The sequence below is a fragment of the Danio aesculapii genome, chromosome 3, assembly GCF_903798145.1.
Source record: "Danio aesculapii chromosome 3, fDanAes4.1, whole genome shotgun sequence".
Lineage (NCBI taxonomy): Eukaryota > Metazoa > Chordata > Actinopteri > Cypriniformes > Danionidae > Danio > Danio aesculapii.
Genome location: NC_079437.1, coordinates 14,482,335 through 14,498,604, shown reverse-complemented (window position 1 = coordinate 14,498,604; position 16,270 = coordinate 14,482,335). Strand labels below are relative to the sequence as shown.

The window sequence follows — 16,270 nt, the reverse complement described above, 5'->3', positions numbered from 1 at the left end:
GGGAGACATTGGCTTTTACAGAGTTAGCTTAGCAAAGCCTACATCGAACAAAGTTTGGGAACTACAAAAAATATATTCAGGCTAGTGAGATCACAAACACTTCAGGTTACACGGATTCACCACGTGTATACACCCCACACAGCGAAGGGCCGTGGCCAGAGTGAATGTAATACAGCAGAGAAAGCTAAAATGCCGTCCAAACGCTGCTATTTCCACAGAGCTTGTTCTGTTTCTGTTTTTGGGCTTCCAAAGGACACGACACAAAGAGAGAAGTGCTTACAGTTTCATTTTAATTATGTTCCCGAGAATTATAAAAAATATATAGCTAGCATTTGACAAAGGACAGCTTCCAGGTGACGTGGATCACAGCACATTTTGTTAGCTGACCAATCAGAGCCTCTTGAGGGCAGGTCTTTCAGAGGAACTGGGAAATACTGGGAAAAAATAAAGTGATTTTCTACAAATGAAGCATAAGCACACATTGCTTTGCAACTTATTAACACAACCAAGCCTTAAAATACACTCTGGACCACCCCTTTAATAAATAAAATTGTAATTAATTTAAAATATTAGTAGGTTTAAATAATAAAAAAAAAATCTCTTATTGCACATAAAATTGTTTTATAGTGTTAACTATATACTTACGTAAATCCAATTATTTAATTAAATATGGAGTTTCTTTGAATGGAAGATTTTCTCAAAAAGAAATATATAAATTCACACACGATGCAATCCCCAAATGTTCAGTTTTAAGGAATTTCTAAACTCAACTCCAAATAAATAAAAATCTCAAGCACAGACAGCAGAATGTAAATTATTTATATCACACAATATATATATATATATATATATATATATATATATATATATATATATATATATATATATATATATATATATATATATATATATATATATACACGCATATACATACGCACGCACGCACGGACATTTATATTAACAAATCTTGATTTTTAATTATTTTTTTATCTTGTTTTTATTCGATTTGTTATTTTTGTCTGATCATTAATTTTAGCTGATTTTAAAGGACATTGTAAAGACAAATTAATTAATTAATTAATAAATGACAACATTATTATAGTGGTAACTAAATAAATAAATTAATCAATTAAATTAGTTTTTTTTTATATTATCCATTCAAATCAAACAACTAACCTAAACTAAACTAAAAACCACTAACTCTTCAGGGTTCGAGTTTGTTTGAAGAGGCATTTCTAAAATTATTTTTTAAAAGTAAATAAAATAATAATAAATTAAAATAAAGACTTTGAGTTTGTAATGAATTTGAACAAATAAATAAATAAAGTCTCTAAATGTTTAATCTTTAGATTTGTCTGACTGGAAGCACCGCTGAAATAAAATAAGATGAATTCAAAATCTAAAATAGCATATAATTTTGGCAAGCTAAATTTGAAATGTTCTATAGCATCAGTACGAAACTAATCTTTAAGCAAAATGTGTGTTTGTGTTAATGTGAAGCGCTGAAGGAGAGAAGTAATACCCATTCAATTAAACTACACTAATCTAAACTACTAAATTGTTTGAATAGAGGCATTCATAAAAATGTTTTTAAAAAGCAAATAAAATTAAATAATAATAAATTAAATTAAAATAGGGATGACACGGTGGCTCAGAGGTTAACACTGTTGCCTCACAGCAAGAAGGTCACTGGTTCGAGTGTCGGCTAGGTCAGTTGGCATTTCTGTGTGGAGTTCTACTTGTGTTGGTGTGGGTTTCTTTTGGGTGCTCCAGTTTCCCCCAGGGTCCAAAGACATGCAGTACAGGTGAATTGGAGAAACTAAACCGTCCGTAGTCTATGTGCGTGAGAGGGTGTTTATGGATGTTTCCTAATGCTGGGTTGCGGCTGAAAGGGCATCCACTGTGTAAAACATGTGCTGCATAAGTTGGCGGAAAATTCGAATGAATTAAAAGAAAATTCAACACAATTGTGTTAATGTGAAGTGCTGAAAGAGAGAAGTGTTACCCAGCATCTTGCTGACATAAGGCTCGATGTCCACATCCTGTAGATGCTGGTGTGTGTGAGCGTGATATAAGCGCAGCGTAGAGTCCAGACGGATTGAAACCCAGACTCCATCCCCAATCCACGCCAGCTGCCTGACTTGACTCTCCTTGCGTGGGTGAGCGTCAAAGGATTTCTGCATAAAGGAGAGAGAATGAAATAAGACACCGTGCAGAGACTATAGCTGTCCTTCCATACAAAGTAGATTTAATATAGATCACAAATTAAGTCCATACTGTTCCTGTATTTCTCCCGTATTTTTAATCTTTCTACCTGATATTTGATACGCAAGCTCATCCGACAGGTTTCGCATGTTGCTGCGTTTTAAAGTTCAAGTTTGGTGACAATCACAACCTGCGTGATTGTGTGAGACAAAACTCCAGAAATGTAAAATATGGAACAATCGCTCACTTTTTTAACCATCTTGTTTTATCCCACCCCTTTTCACAGTTCTGCATGATAGAGTTTTTTATGCTCAAGTCTAAAGCCGCTGTCACAATAGTTTATGCGCAAAACTAGAATATAAACATTAATAAATAAAGCAGCGTTCGCATTCAGAAGACAAAATGTAATGAACGCGCAGTTTGAAGGTGCGAGACACTCTTTAAATAAAGAGCAAATGCACAACAGTTCTGGAGGTAATAATACTCAACCACTGTGATGACAGACTTTAGCTGAGGGATTTTACAATGAACAAAACAACATTTCAGATGCTTTATAATGTGGTTGGTACGCTAGTTTGTCCATTAATAGAGTCGTATCACACATTCTTGTAATCACGTGATCTCTGTTAAATCTAAAGCACATGAGTCTTTTGATGCATATACTGAAAAGTATTCTGTAAATGTGTTTCCATTGTTGTTTAAGCACATTTTCTCTTATCGGATAGTTCGTTTTATTTCTGTGCATTTTCAAAATGTATGCGCATCCTACTGTTTCCATTGAGCATTTTTTTTTGCAATATATGCATAAAAACAGATGAATGGAAACTGATGGTATTGATGTGGATTTAAGATGTGTTGTCTTCAACTCGCCTCAATCTGCATGCTCTTGGGCTGAATCACATGGATCTTGTTCTTGTTGCCGCACCAGACTTTATCATGGACCACAGCCATGCACCGAATGGAGTGATGAGGTCTTCCCAGATCCATTAGATGATAGTTGGACAGATCCCACTGTCCATCTGCGGTTACAGTTCACAGTTGTTGTTACAGAGGGCAGGAATAAATAATACATGACAGTTCTGCTTTTATATATCAATTACCTTCAGATCTGTGGAAAATTGCAAGAGTCCCATCAGCTAAAGCAACCAAAACTCTCCCCTTCACATGTCTGAAGCACAAAGAGACAAAAATTTAGATTTTTCACTGTTTTTCATGTAAATGTTGATGTTTTTTTTTTGTTATTAAGTCCACAAGAAATCAAAATTGACAAAGTATTTTGTTACTAGAACACACTGTTAGTATTAGCCCCCGTCCAAACAAACACGGCTATTTTCAACGCGGTTTGGTCATTTGTCCACATGTAAATGCAGTATCAGATGATTAAAACACAAGCTTTCCGAAAACTCAAGCAAGTAGGAATGGGTGATACAGACTTAAACTGAAAATTCATTATATTTATTGTGATAACAATATTATTGACGATCATTCATATTCATTGAGAGACAAAAAAAAAGTCCTGCATCTTAAGAGAAAAGCATTCATTTTTATGTTTTTTAATTTTTACACGCACGCACGCACACACGCACACACACACGCACACACACACACACAACCCTGTTCCTGAATGAATGCCTGCTATCCTGCAGAGCTAAAGCAGCTAACCAAGCTTTTCAGGATCATATAAAATACACAAGCAGATTTGCTGAAGCAGGTTAGAAATAAATGAGTGTGCATCATTGAGACATGCTGCATTTACACTGCATGGTTCAAGTGACCCAATTCAGATTTGTTTTCTCCCATGTGACATAGATGGGATATGGCCCATCCATGTATGTGCAAGCAAGAAAAAAAATTCACTTGGATTCCAATTAACTCAAATCAGATTCAGACCTTGTTCATATGTGGAAATTTAACTGATATGAATCGGATCTGTGCCCTCATGTCTGAGTGTAAGCAGGTAGATTGGATTGTCACCTGTCAATGAGTCGCGCGCCATTAAAAACTGTAGAGAATGACGTCAAAGACTTCAGCAGAGTCCCAAACCTAAAATGTTATATACTAGGACAAAAAAGCTTTTATACTCATGTAGCACAAACATTTAAGCATGTTAATAGGAGAGCATGAGCACAGCATCTGCCACGTAAACAATATAAACTAATATAAAACTATTGCATAAATCACACCATGGACATGACATTAAAATCTTTACTGGTTTAAAAAAAAGCCTCAATTAAAAGAATATGGACAAATGAGAGCTTTTCTGTCATAAACTATCTGGATCATTGCGCCTTTTTCTGTGTGCTGTGTAAATGCAGACAATCGGATACGAGTCACTTTTAAAAGATGATGGAAGCAGGAATTGACCATCAAGATCTGCAGTGTAAATGCAGTGTAAATGCAGGATAGTGGGCAGAGATTGAGTCTGTACCTCGAGCATACATTGAAATGTCATTTCTGTTTTATACTGGACGCTCACAATCTTCACATATAATTGAAGGAAAAAAGTCATCATCTATGGTCAGCTATCATTGCAGGACAGAAAAGAGGATAAAGATGATGCAAATGGAACAAATGTGATAGCAAAACTAATGCTTGTGGCAATATTATTTGTGTTCTTCAAGCCATCCTGGGTATTTTATAAGAATAAGCTATACGAATTAACTATATTTAACATGCAATGTTAATAGACCTAGCCTAAAATAGGATGTTTTAATTCATTCTGTTATAATAAACAATGTCTGGTCACAAAAATGTGTCATTTTAAAACACTCGACTGGTGTTATCAAGTGAATTTAGAGTGAAAAATTGTCAGTAAATCAGTGTTTGTAAACAGGCTCAAAGACGCAAAACTATCGCACAATTACTACAGTAATAATAATAATAATTAATAATAATAATAATAACTCACAGACCAATTAAAGGTTTTATTCAAAGTACATGCATGATCCTAAAGGTAATTTCAATATCTTTTTAAGACTTTATAAAGACCTTCTCAGAATATTTTAAGACCTCATCGCCACTTCAAGTTCTAATCAGTATCAAACCTTTAACTTAATAAACAGTTGTTAATAAACTGTTGTAGTTAAATAAATCAATGGAGCACAACCCTGCAACAGAACTCAGATAAACTTGGAAGAAACAAAGCTTGAAAGAAAAAATTACACTGTTGTTTTTAGCGACAGGCTTCAGCTACGGTTTAAACTCGTCTTTCTCCAACCAGGAGTATGCAAACTTTCATTTCCCTATTTTGCCGTCTGTTTAGCAAAATGTGGAGAGCATCACATCACCTTTCTGCGTTTTTCTCAAATTATGTGACATCACCCGGACGGAGGAGCTCGGCCAGACACGCCCCAGCCCGAACCAATCACGTGGATCAAGGAAAATAAATATATTTATGCTTTTTTGGGAGTCAAACACTTTGGACAACGCAACATTTAAGACCTCGTAAAACAGGATTAAGACTTTTTAAATACCTATTAAGGGTCTTAATTTTCTCATAATTGAACTTTTAATACTTTAAGACCCCGCGAACACCCTGTTATTGTGATATGTCATTTTTTTTTATCATGGGGAGAATTTTTACTGGTATATTGTAAATGATAAAATATCACCCATCCCTACTGGCCAGGGAGAAGATTTTCAGAAACTCTGGTTACCGTAAGTTTTTAACCTCCTGACATCATCTTACGCACTCTTTTTCTATTTTTGATTAGCCAACACTGCTTTATTCTAAGGCTTTATTTGCGACCTGTTGATTAGCCATACCCTTGAGAGTGCATCATTTTGCATCTTCACGTGGATGAAGACCGGAAAAACTTTGTTTATAAAAATAACCATGTACATGTGGACATGGCCATAGTGGCCACAGACATACAATACAATGTTAAATTACAATCAGGATTTGAGAATATTACTGTTTTACTGTAATCTGCTTCAAATAAATACACTCTCGTTGAACAGTAGCAGCTTTCATTACCATTACACAATCCTATCGATCCAAACTAAAAGTGACACGTGCTTCATTAGGATCCACTTACACTAAACTCAGCACAGAGTCTTTGAGCTTAATCGAATGGAGGCATTTCTTCCAGTTGGACACTGCAGAGTGGACATACAGCCTGTGGAAAGAGTTTACGTGATGCATATAATGTCTGAGATGGAATTAAGACTATATCAAATGAAAATGCAACTAATGATTTAATCAGCCTTACCAGCCGTTTTGGGCTCCTAACCACATGGTGGGAGCAGCACTTGTTCCTGCGCGCTCATCTGCGGCCTCTTCTGAGTCTGCCGGCGCTGAGGACACTTTCTCCTTCGCCACACCAGGCTCACTGACCAAACAACACAGACAATTAAACATGCTTCAATTCAACACACGCATTCACAAAAGGCAAGTGTTCAAGTTTGATTTGGACAGTAATGGAGATGTAATAGGACGTCCTTTTCCCCTCCCTGGTTTAAGTCATCTGAAGCCTTTATTTATGACCAGCACACTAGTAACTAAACAAAGAAATTGTTTTATTGTCAGCATGTTCTTAACACAATACCTATACTGGTTTTGATTATGTACACCAACAGCATTATATTGTAGATTAGCTTTCACAACAGAATATCTAAACCATTGATATAAACAGTCATGTCAGTTAGGACACCCTAATGAATTTCATGGCTTTCCATATTAAGACATAAAAAAACTACATGGTCCTCAGCAGGTCTTAAAAATTGGAAGGTATTCTCCAAAGTAGGAAAAATAAAATTATGGAAGTCAATGGTTACATGTACCCAACATTCTTCAAAATATCTTCTTTTGTGTTTAATGGAACAAACCGTGAAAAGTGAGTAAATGATGACAGAATTTTCATTTTTGGGTGACTTATCCCTTTAATAAATTGTAATTGTTGAAACAAATTTATTGCTACATACAATTTAACAGTTGCTATTTAATTTTGAATATATACAATGACTAACATCCCCACTAAATTGCTATAACACTATTGCCTAAAGTAGCTAGCAAACAGAAAACCATTGTTTTGCTATAAGAAAAATTAAATCAATTACAATTGCTTTCCAAACTCTACCCAATCAGCCAAAATGAAAACATTTGAGGAAAACCGAGGACATGCTTTTATTATATGCTCTCACAGTTTCTTTCCCCATTTGTACTAATCGGGATCATATTTGATACTTCGTATTGTAAACACTTCTCATGTTTATTGCCTACTCAAAATGGATTGCTTGTTGTCTTCCTCATTTATATAAGCATCTGCTGTGTATGGGACAAAGTACATCCAGGTGGTTGTTCTCGCAAAATAAAGCCATACAGGCTTATCAGCAGTCCAACGTGAAGTGGAGAATTAAACCTGGGCGTTATTCTGTGATAACAAACACCTGGATGTACTTTATCCCTTACTTATTATTACATGGCAGTCTGAAATACTTAATTTTGATTGGTTAGTCGTGACATTTCAAGGTATGTTATTCTAAGACAACAACAGTTAAATAGCACAGGTTCATCCGGGAACTTCGAATCATCTTGACCACACGTGGATACATTCACACCCATATACTTACATTCAAATTCATATTTATATTGTCTTAATATTATAATATTATATAATATTATTATATTTATTTTGACTGTTTGGCACCATCTTGTGTCTTAAAATGTTGGTTAATGTATGCTCCATTCAGCTAGTTTCATTTCACTTTGCATTATTAACTGTTAAGCCCAATCTAGTGACTGAATAATGTGCAGGTTAGTGTATAATCCATCTGCTGTTTTCATTTCTGTCAGCTTTGCATTCAAATAAAGAATTAATAAACTACAACAGCTCAGAAGAATGTTTTGTGCCCAATTTTCATGTTTTGTGGCAAGTAGCGGGATAAAGTACATCCAGGTGGTTGTTCTCGTAGAATAAATCCAGACAGGTTATCAGCAGTCCATCGTGAAGTGGAGATTAAAACCAGGGCTTTATTCCGTCATAACAGCTGCCTCTATGTACATCACTCCTTGCTTAGTGCACGACTGGTCAGTTCAAACATTTCAAGGTATGTTATTCCAAGACAACAATCGCTAAATAACACAGACTCAACAGGGAACTTCAAATTATCTTGACTGTCAGTGAATACATTCACATCCATATACCTACATCCACATTCATATTTATATGCTCTTGTCTGTAATCCCACTATTTTTGACTGTTTGGCGCCATCTTGTGTCTTAATAAAATGTAGGTTAGTGTATGTTACATTCAGCGAGTTTCATCAATAGTATCTGGATGCAGCCTTTATGATGCAAGCTGAGATTACATCACTCAGCGATGCAATGTCAGACACAATGCACTCAAATGGAGCGATTGATATCACTGTGAGGGGTAGGGTTAGGGGTGGGGTTAGGTGAGCCCATTAAAAAGCATTGGATGCAGTTCTGATTGCACTGCACCGAGTCTGCAGCCAGACACCTCTCAGTTTCATTTCACTTTGCATTATTAACTGTTAAGCACCATCTAGTGACTGAATAATGTGCAGGTTAGTGTATAATCCATCAACTGTTTTCACTTCTGTTTAAAGAATTAATAAACTACTACAGCTCATAACAACGTTTTGTGCCAGATTTTCACGATTTGCACTAAGTAGCGGGATAAAGTTCATCCAGGTGATTGTATTTTCAGAATAAACCCCTTCAGTCTTACACAACATGCCGATAAGCACGTGAGGCTTTTTTCTGCGGTAACAACTTTCTGAATATACTTTATCAATTACATAACATACCTAGGGATGTTGTGACAGACCAATCAGATTTAAGTACTCCAGACAGCCATGTTAATAAATAAATGGGGTCTACTTGTATTGTACCTGCGCGTGTTGTCAGTAAAGACGTGTTCGGTGAAGGACCCGAGGGTGCTGTCTGCATTCTCACTGGGCCCTGCCTCCTCCGTCACCTCAATGGCTTCAGTGGCTTCCTCCGCAGACTGAGACACCGCTAAACTTCTACACACTGGAGCTGTAGGAGCTGAGCACAAAACATTCATTCATCCATTATCTAGGTTCAAACATTCATAAGAGTCGTTTTCATTCAGTTTGCCCACCATTGCTTCGGTCCTGCACTGGCGTGTCTGTGCGAGAGGAGCAGTTGCTGCGTACAACACTGCAGTTTGTGGCGCAGCCCACGATGGTGATCCCTGCCAACATGCCCTCCACGCCACCCTTCTCCTCTGAAGCTCCATCTCCAGCCTGCTGCTCCAGAAATATCTCTCCTGCTGGGTAATCGCTCTCGCTGGCAGCTAAACGCACACATGGACAATGCAAGAGACGATTAACTAGAGTAAGCAGAGATGCACAGATTGCAATTTTCTTGGCTGATTGAAGTGAGACCTGCTGGTCAGTTACAGTCAGTTACAATTAGCATTGCACAAACCTGGCACACTTGAGATGCACAGCACATGCGCATTACACACGTTAAACTGGTCGACTAGTGAGCAGGGCAGGTTTGCGTCAATGATGACCACTTTACTGGCTGAATGAGTGCTGGTCAGAATCCACACGCGGCTGCTCACGGGGTCAGTCTCATGCAGCTCCTTAGGCTAGAAGTAGGATTAAAAAAAACTATTTAAATGCACTTTATTTTAACTTAAAATGATGCTTAGAGGTCCCATGAAATTAAATAAAGCTTTTTTAGATGTACTGTCCCAGTATTAGCTAGTTTGCAGGAGCTACATGATTTCCCACCCTCACTTCATGTTTCGGTTGAGATTACGTCTATGACAAAAACATGGATGTAATATATTAAAACCTGGCCTGTATAGCTAAATATGATGCACTTAGACAATTGAAGCTTTCATAATAATTAATGCACATAAAATAATGAATGTGAAAAGAAGATAATGAACAATGTACAGTGAGGTTCACAAGACTGGGACTTTCAGAATTATGTTAAAAGTTAATGAAGGAATCTATTCGAAATTCTATTATTAGCATGACATATTAAGACAGGAAAATACCAATTCATAAATATTCAATTTAAAATTGACATTTTTACTGAAGATTAGATGGAAGAAAACTATAAATCTGCTAAACATGGTGCATTTATATGATGGACATAAGTTCTTGTGCTAATTAATATACATTAAACAATAATAAATGGTAACATCATGCATTACGTACTGTGAGGCTCAAAAGTCTGAGACCTATTTTGAGCTTGTGGCTACTGATCTTAATGAACATTTAATAATTATGGTAAACAAAATGCAATAATTGATTACAAACAGTTTTCATATTTAAATTAAGTGAAAGGTTTTACAGAAATAATAATAATAATAATAACAACAATAATAATAATTCCTTACATTTATATTGCACTTTTCTGGACACTCAAAGCGCTTTACACAATGGGGGTGATCTCCTCATCCACCACCAGTGTGCAGCATCCACCTGGATGATGCAGCGACAGCCATATTGCACCAGACCGCACACCACATGAGGATGGTTAGGAGGCCATGATGGACAGAGGCCAGTGGGCAAATTTGGCCAGGATGCCAGGGTTAAACCCCTACTCTTTTTCAAAGGTCATCCTGGGGTTTTTAACAACCACAGAGAGTCAGGACCTGAGTTTAACATCTAATCAGAAAGACGGCGCACACTGAGGAGTATAGAGTCCCCATCAATATACTGGGGTGTTAGGACCCACACAGACCCCAGGTTGAGCGCCCCCCTCACTAACTGGTCTCACTAACACCACTTCCGGCAGCAAACTAGTTTTCCCATGTGGTCTCCCATCAAGGTACTGACGAGGTGCAGCCCTGCTTACTTCACTGGGCGACCATGTGAGAGTTGCAGAGAGCTAGCTGCCGGCTAGTACAATGTACAAGACAAATACAATGTCTTAGCTTTCGTTTGCCTCAGTTATGCTTTAAGCAGTGTCACAGGTTATGAATAGGAGAATTGATCATTTTAAAGTCTATTTTACATTATAATATTTCATTGTTTTACATTATGCAGCAAAATAACTTTTTGCCTCATTTCACATAGGTTTCTATTTGAATACATTTAAAAATATAGTTAATGATCCTTATAGAAATTATAGTAATATACAGATTTACAATCTTTGTGGTTGCTTATTTTTGTAAGTAAATTGTGTTATGTGACAAATGTCACTCTCACTTTCAACCACTTTAATGCATTCAAGAATATAAGTAGTCATTTTCCCTAAATATTTAGCAAATTTTCAACGTATTTAAAACAATGTTGGTGTTTTTATTGTAGTCGTTTACCTTCTTCTTCTCTGGTGAGCTCTGTTCACTCTTTCCGTCACCACCCTCGTTTTCAGCTGTCAAGGGATCAGAGCCATTGGACGGCTTTGCAGCTGCAGCCTCCTGATTGGACGTCTTCCAGCCAGTTAGATCCACACCAGCCGCGCACCACAACTGCAACACAACAACAGTTCAAGTTCTTCACTAGAGCGGTTTGTTTCCAGGTTTTTCAGAGTTTTTTACTTAATGTCCGCATGAATCGGAAGCTGTAACCATTATTGCTTTCGTATTGTGACGCAGTTCCAAGAGAAACCGAATATTAAAAGAGAAAACAGTGGGTGTGGCTTGTTTTGTTCTACTGTGAGCTGATGTAGTAAAGTAGGCATTTCATTCTGAGAGACCTGGAAATGGGTTTGAGAAGAGTTATTACAAGCTAACAGCACCTCCTGCTTACCATTTCTGTTCGTTGTCAAAACTGACACCTAGAGGGGCGTGGTTAAGTATGTTAGCCACGCCTAATACCTCAAACAGACGTAATCTGAGAATTTAACTGAAAACAAAACAGGAAGAATTTTATTTTCTTAATGACATGCACAAATAAACAGTTCACCACAAAGCTAGCAATGTGTGCTAACAAAATCAATATGGTTAGTTTTGATTTCTTGGGGACTTTAAACTACTTTAATTTTTATAGTAATTGTTTTTACATTAAAACAGGAATAAATCTGCATTTATTATTGGTCTACACTTATATTTTGTCCCCGATATGATGCCTTAAATTCATCTTATAAAAAAAAAACAGCTTTAACATAACTCTCTTACTCTTAACTACAGCCATACCTAAGGCATGAACTCCATTATACATGCCCATGCCTAATTTGAAAGCAATGAAAAACAGCCATGGTTAAATATTATGCAGAAATCCTCATTTAAATTGATAAATTTAAATGTTTTTAGAAAAATTAAGGAAGGTATTTTGGTATTTTTTAATGAATTTATCTCATTTTAATGGTCGGATCAGGGTACTAAATGAATGTCGTTTAAAAAAGCTGCTCAAATAGGAGTGTTAAAGATATAAAAAATATATATAGTATATGCAAACATACACTTCATTTTTGCCTTAAGTTTTTAAATTCTTATGATTATTTAGAAATTATAACCACAAATATGTAAGAACTTCATTACTTTAAACGTGATTCTTTGAAAAATGTTAGTATCCAAACAGTTGATGGTCACCATTGACTTTATCATTTCGACATTTAATAAAAAAAATCTAATTTATACAACCAGTATTGGGCACGTTCCTTTAAAACAAGTGATTAGCTCTGGTTACTTCTAACAAATAGTAACTGAGTCACATAATTATAAAAGTAAATAATTACCAGGGAAAGTAACTAGCCGTTAGTAACGCCGTTTATTTATAGCGCCCTTCTTCCCATCACTGTATATAACATCAATTAAAAACAAAGCTGACACGAAGGCATGTATGATTACAAACGGTGTTGGGGGTAACACATTACAATGCACGTGATGTAATCAGATTACTTTTTTCCAAGTAACTAGAAAGTAACGCATTACTGTTGCCGTTTCAAAAAAGTATTACTTTGTTTTCTCATTTATTGACTGCAGGCTCTCCTGTCCTCATGTTGAGAGAAATCAGCAGAACTTGTGAACAATTGTGCAAACAGGATACTTATTGTAGTTGGTAACACGTTACAATAACAGTACATTAATAATGATGTATTAATATGTAAACTAAACATTACTTTATTATGATCTAATGATAAGTTAATGTATGTGCTAATCATGAACTAACTTTAACTGCAACATGAGTCACAAGATTTCAAGAGTAAATAATGGCTACTCTAATTACTTGTTAGTTAGTACATGTTGTTAATGTAATAATTAACATTTAAGTTTAAGCTAAATGTAACCAACCTGAGCTCATGAGATGTTAATGCATAATTATGTCATGACTTTACTTAAAGGGGCACATCATCATTAACTCATCCTTAACTACTCATGATCATGTTTAAACGATGTTGACAGAACACTTGTCTATTGTTATTCAGTGTAAACGCACTAGACGAACGTGCATAAGGAGTTAATGAGTAGTTAAGAATGGGTTAATGTTGATGATGATGCAGGGGTGCTATGACAACATTCTGGTGGGGGCTGTTGCAGACAAAAGTGAAGAGCGGGGGTGGGGTGTAAAAGGGCTGTTGTGGACAATGAAAGACCGGGGGTGTGGTTTCAGGGTTATCTGAAGGGCTGTTGAATTATCTCACGCCTAGCAGCACCCATGTGATGATGTGCCCCTCCAAGTAAAGTCATGATATAATTATACATTAACATGTCACGAGTTCTGATGGTTACATTAAAGTATAAACTAATGTGGTAATTAATACATTACTTAACAACTAGCATGTACAAGTAATTAAGGTAGCCGTTATTCACACAAGAACTCATGTGACTCATGCTGTAGTTAGTTCATGATTAGTTAAGTAATGTTTAGTTTACATATTAACACACCATTATTCATGTACTGTTATTGTAAAGTGTTACGTGAAGTTTTCAAACTAATTTCGAGAGGAGCACGTGATATGATTGACTGCAGCTGGCCACTCATCTACATTCACTAGTTAGCCAATCAGATTAACCCCAACTCACTATAAGTAGCCTAGCTAGAACTACTCTCTTATCTTCGTTTTCCGAAGAAACCCCCCATCCACCCCATCTCCTCCTCCTTTCTACCTCTTACCACGGGGAGCTCTCGAGAACCACCTGATCTCGTACTCCCCGCATATGCTCTATGGACCAGGCGGGAGCCCTGGGCTCACCTATCTCCGAGCTCAGGGTTCTCTCCCGGGACAGCATGCCAAACCTGCTAACAGTTGTCAAACAATATCTAAGTGTGAACTCTTGAATCTGTAGTTCTAGCTTAAATGTGAACACGCGTTTACTCTTGGTACACATTGTCAACAACAGATTCAGCAATAAAAACTGCAAAGAGTTTAATCATGCATCCTCTATTGTTCAAGCAATACACAAATGTAACACTGCTGAAAGGTTTGTTTGAGCTCAATATGAGATTGTGTCAGTTTACATTTCCTTCAGCCTAAGGTTTAAACACTTCACATTTTACTTTTGGTGTAAAATGGCTTTATAGTTGTCTAAAAATAAAGATAAAATTACAAACAAGCAAGCCCGGTCCCGAAAAAGTAACCCAAAAGTAATCCAGCACATTACTTTCCTTCAAAAAGTAACTAAGTAACACATCTAGTTACTTTTTCAAAGTAGTAATGCAAGAAAGCATTATATTACTTTTTAACGTAACTTTCCTCAACAACTGATCACAAAGTAAAGTCAACCTAAATGTTATTTATTGCTAAAGTATACTGGATGTTTGTGTGTTGATCTTGTACCTTCCTGTTGGGGTCTTTCTCCACTAGAGGGCGGCAGTACACTGGCACAGGGACGTTTTTCATGCGATTATCCTCTTTCTCTGTGGCCTGGAGGACACAGGAAGGCAGTGATAAACATGAGGCCTTAATAAATGAGATCACATCCACCTACTAGAAACAGAAAGACGCCTTGATGCAGAAAGGGGGAAACCAATGAACAGCCAACCAGAGCAGCAGATCAAGATCTGTCAGAGGGTTACAAGGCAAACGCATGTGCATGGACAATTTACTGTATAGTCTGCAAATGCCACTGAGAGACAGCAAGAAGCAGCAGCAAATTATGATGTGAGGCTTTCTAAGATGGAGGAACACAGCGGTCACAGAGCAATATTTGTTTTCATCTGATTTCCTCTAATCTAATACTATATTTGTCATCATCTCAATTGATTTCCTCTAGTCTAAGACTATGTTCCCTGTAAATAATTAACTAGTGGAATGTGATTATATTAAAATGAACTCAATTTATTTATATTTTAATATTGTTAAACCACCTGAGTTCTTACAGCCACCGTTTATACATTAGAATCATATATCAGTTACATTAACTCTTTAATAAAAGCATTTTAATAAAGTAAGCAAGCAAACTGAATGCAATTTTTAGACACTTACTTGTATTTTAATTGCAATGAAGTGAAAAAAACAGCAATTAGAATTGTAAAACGTTATTATCTAAATATTAGTGCTTGTGACCCACTTAAAGGGATAGTTCACCCAAAATAAAAATAAAAATCCTCCCGATTTACTCATTCGCACTCAGATGGTCTTAAACTTTTATGAATTTATTTCTTGTGTTGAACATAAATCAAGATATTCTGAAAAGTGTCGGGGAAAAAAACTGCCATTGACTTCAATAGTTGGAACAACAAAAATACTATGGTTAATCCTATTTTCCCCCAACATTTTTCAAAATATCTTATTTTGTGTTCAACAGAAGAAATGAACTCAAACAGGTTTGGAGCAAGTTGAGAATGACTATTTTCATTTTGAGGTGAATTACCCCTTTAGTTGGAACTTATGTATACTTTTATAGGCAGTTACATAATTGTGTCAAAATTGGTTAAAACTGCACTGAAAAACATTTATAGTGAAGTTCTTATTTTAATTTTATTATACATACTTCTAAATTCTGGTATTGATTAAGTTTTAACAGAGTAGACTTTAACTTTAAATGTAATACTGAATAACACTGCTATTTTTAAATCAATTATAATGAATAATCAGTTATAATGAATGCAATTATAATCAGTTACTTGGTTTAGTATATACATTTCTTGTTTTACCTTGTAGAATTGTTTACTCCACCTCACCCTACCCCCCTCTCATCCCCTATTTTGCACTACTTTTGAAACTTGT

General features: G+C 36.2%; 1 protein-coding gene across 1 annotated transcript in view; it reads right to left on the bottom strand.

Moving 5' to 3' along the window:
• The window catches only part of LOC130217414 (C-Jun-amino-terminal kinase-interacting protein 3-like), a 54,598-nt gene that overhangs the window by 8,909 nt on the left and 29,419 nt on the right, over positions 1 to 16,270 (bottom strand). Inside the window, exons 13-22 of the mRNA XM_056449521.1 lie at positions 14,879 to 14,965; positions 11,475 to 11,627; positions 9,623 to 9,788; positions 9,294 to 9,488; positions 9,061 to 9,217; positions 6,417 to 6,536; positions 6,243 to 6,323; positions 3,306 to 3,373; positions 3,076 to 3,224; positions 2,006 to 2,177 (exon numbers count right to left, since the gene is read on the bottom strand). Of these exons, the coding sequence (XP_056305496.1) occupies positions 2,006 to 2,177; positions 3,076 to 3,224; positions 3,306 to 3,373; positions 6,243 to 6,323; positions 6,417 to 6,536; positions 9,061 to 9,217; positions 9,294 to 9,488; positions 9,623 to 9,788; positions 11,475 to 11,627; positions 14,879 to 14,965 (1,348 nt within the window). The remainder of the gene's footprint in view (positions 1 to 2,005; positions 2,178 to 3,075; positions 3,225 to 3,305; positions 3,374 to 6,242; positions 6,324 to 6,416; positions 6,537 to 9,060; positions 9,218 to 9,293; positions 9,489 to 9,622; positions 9,789 to 11,474; positions 11,628 to 14,878; positions 14,966 to 16,270) is intronic.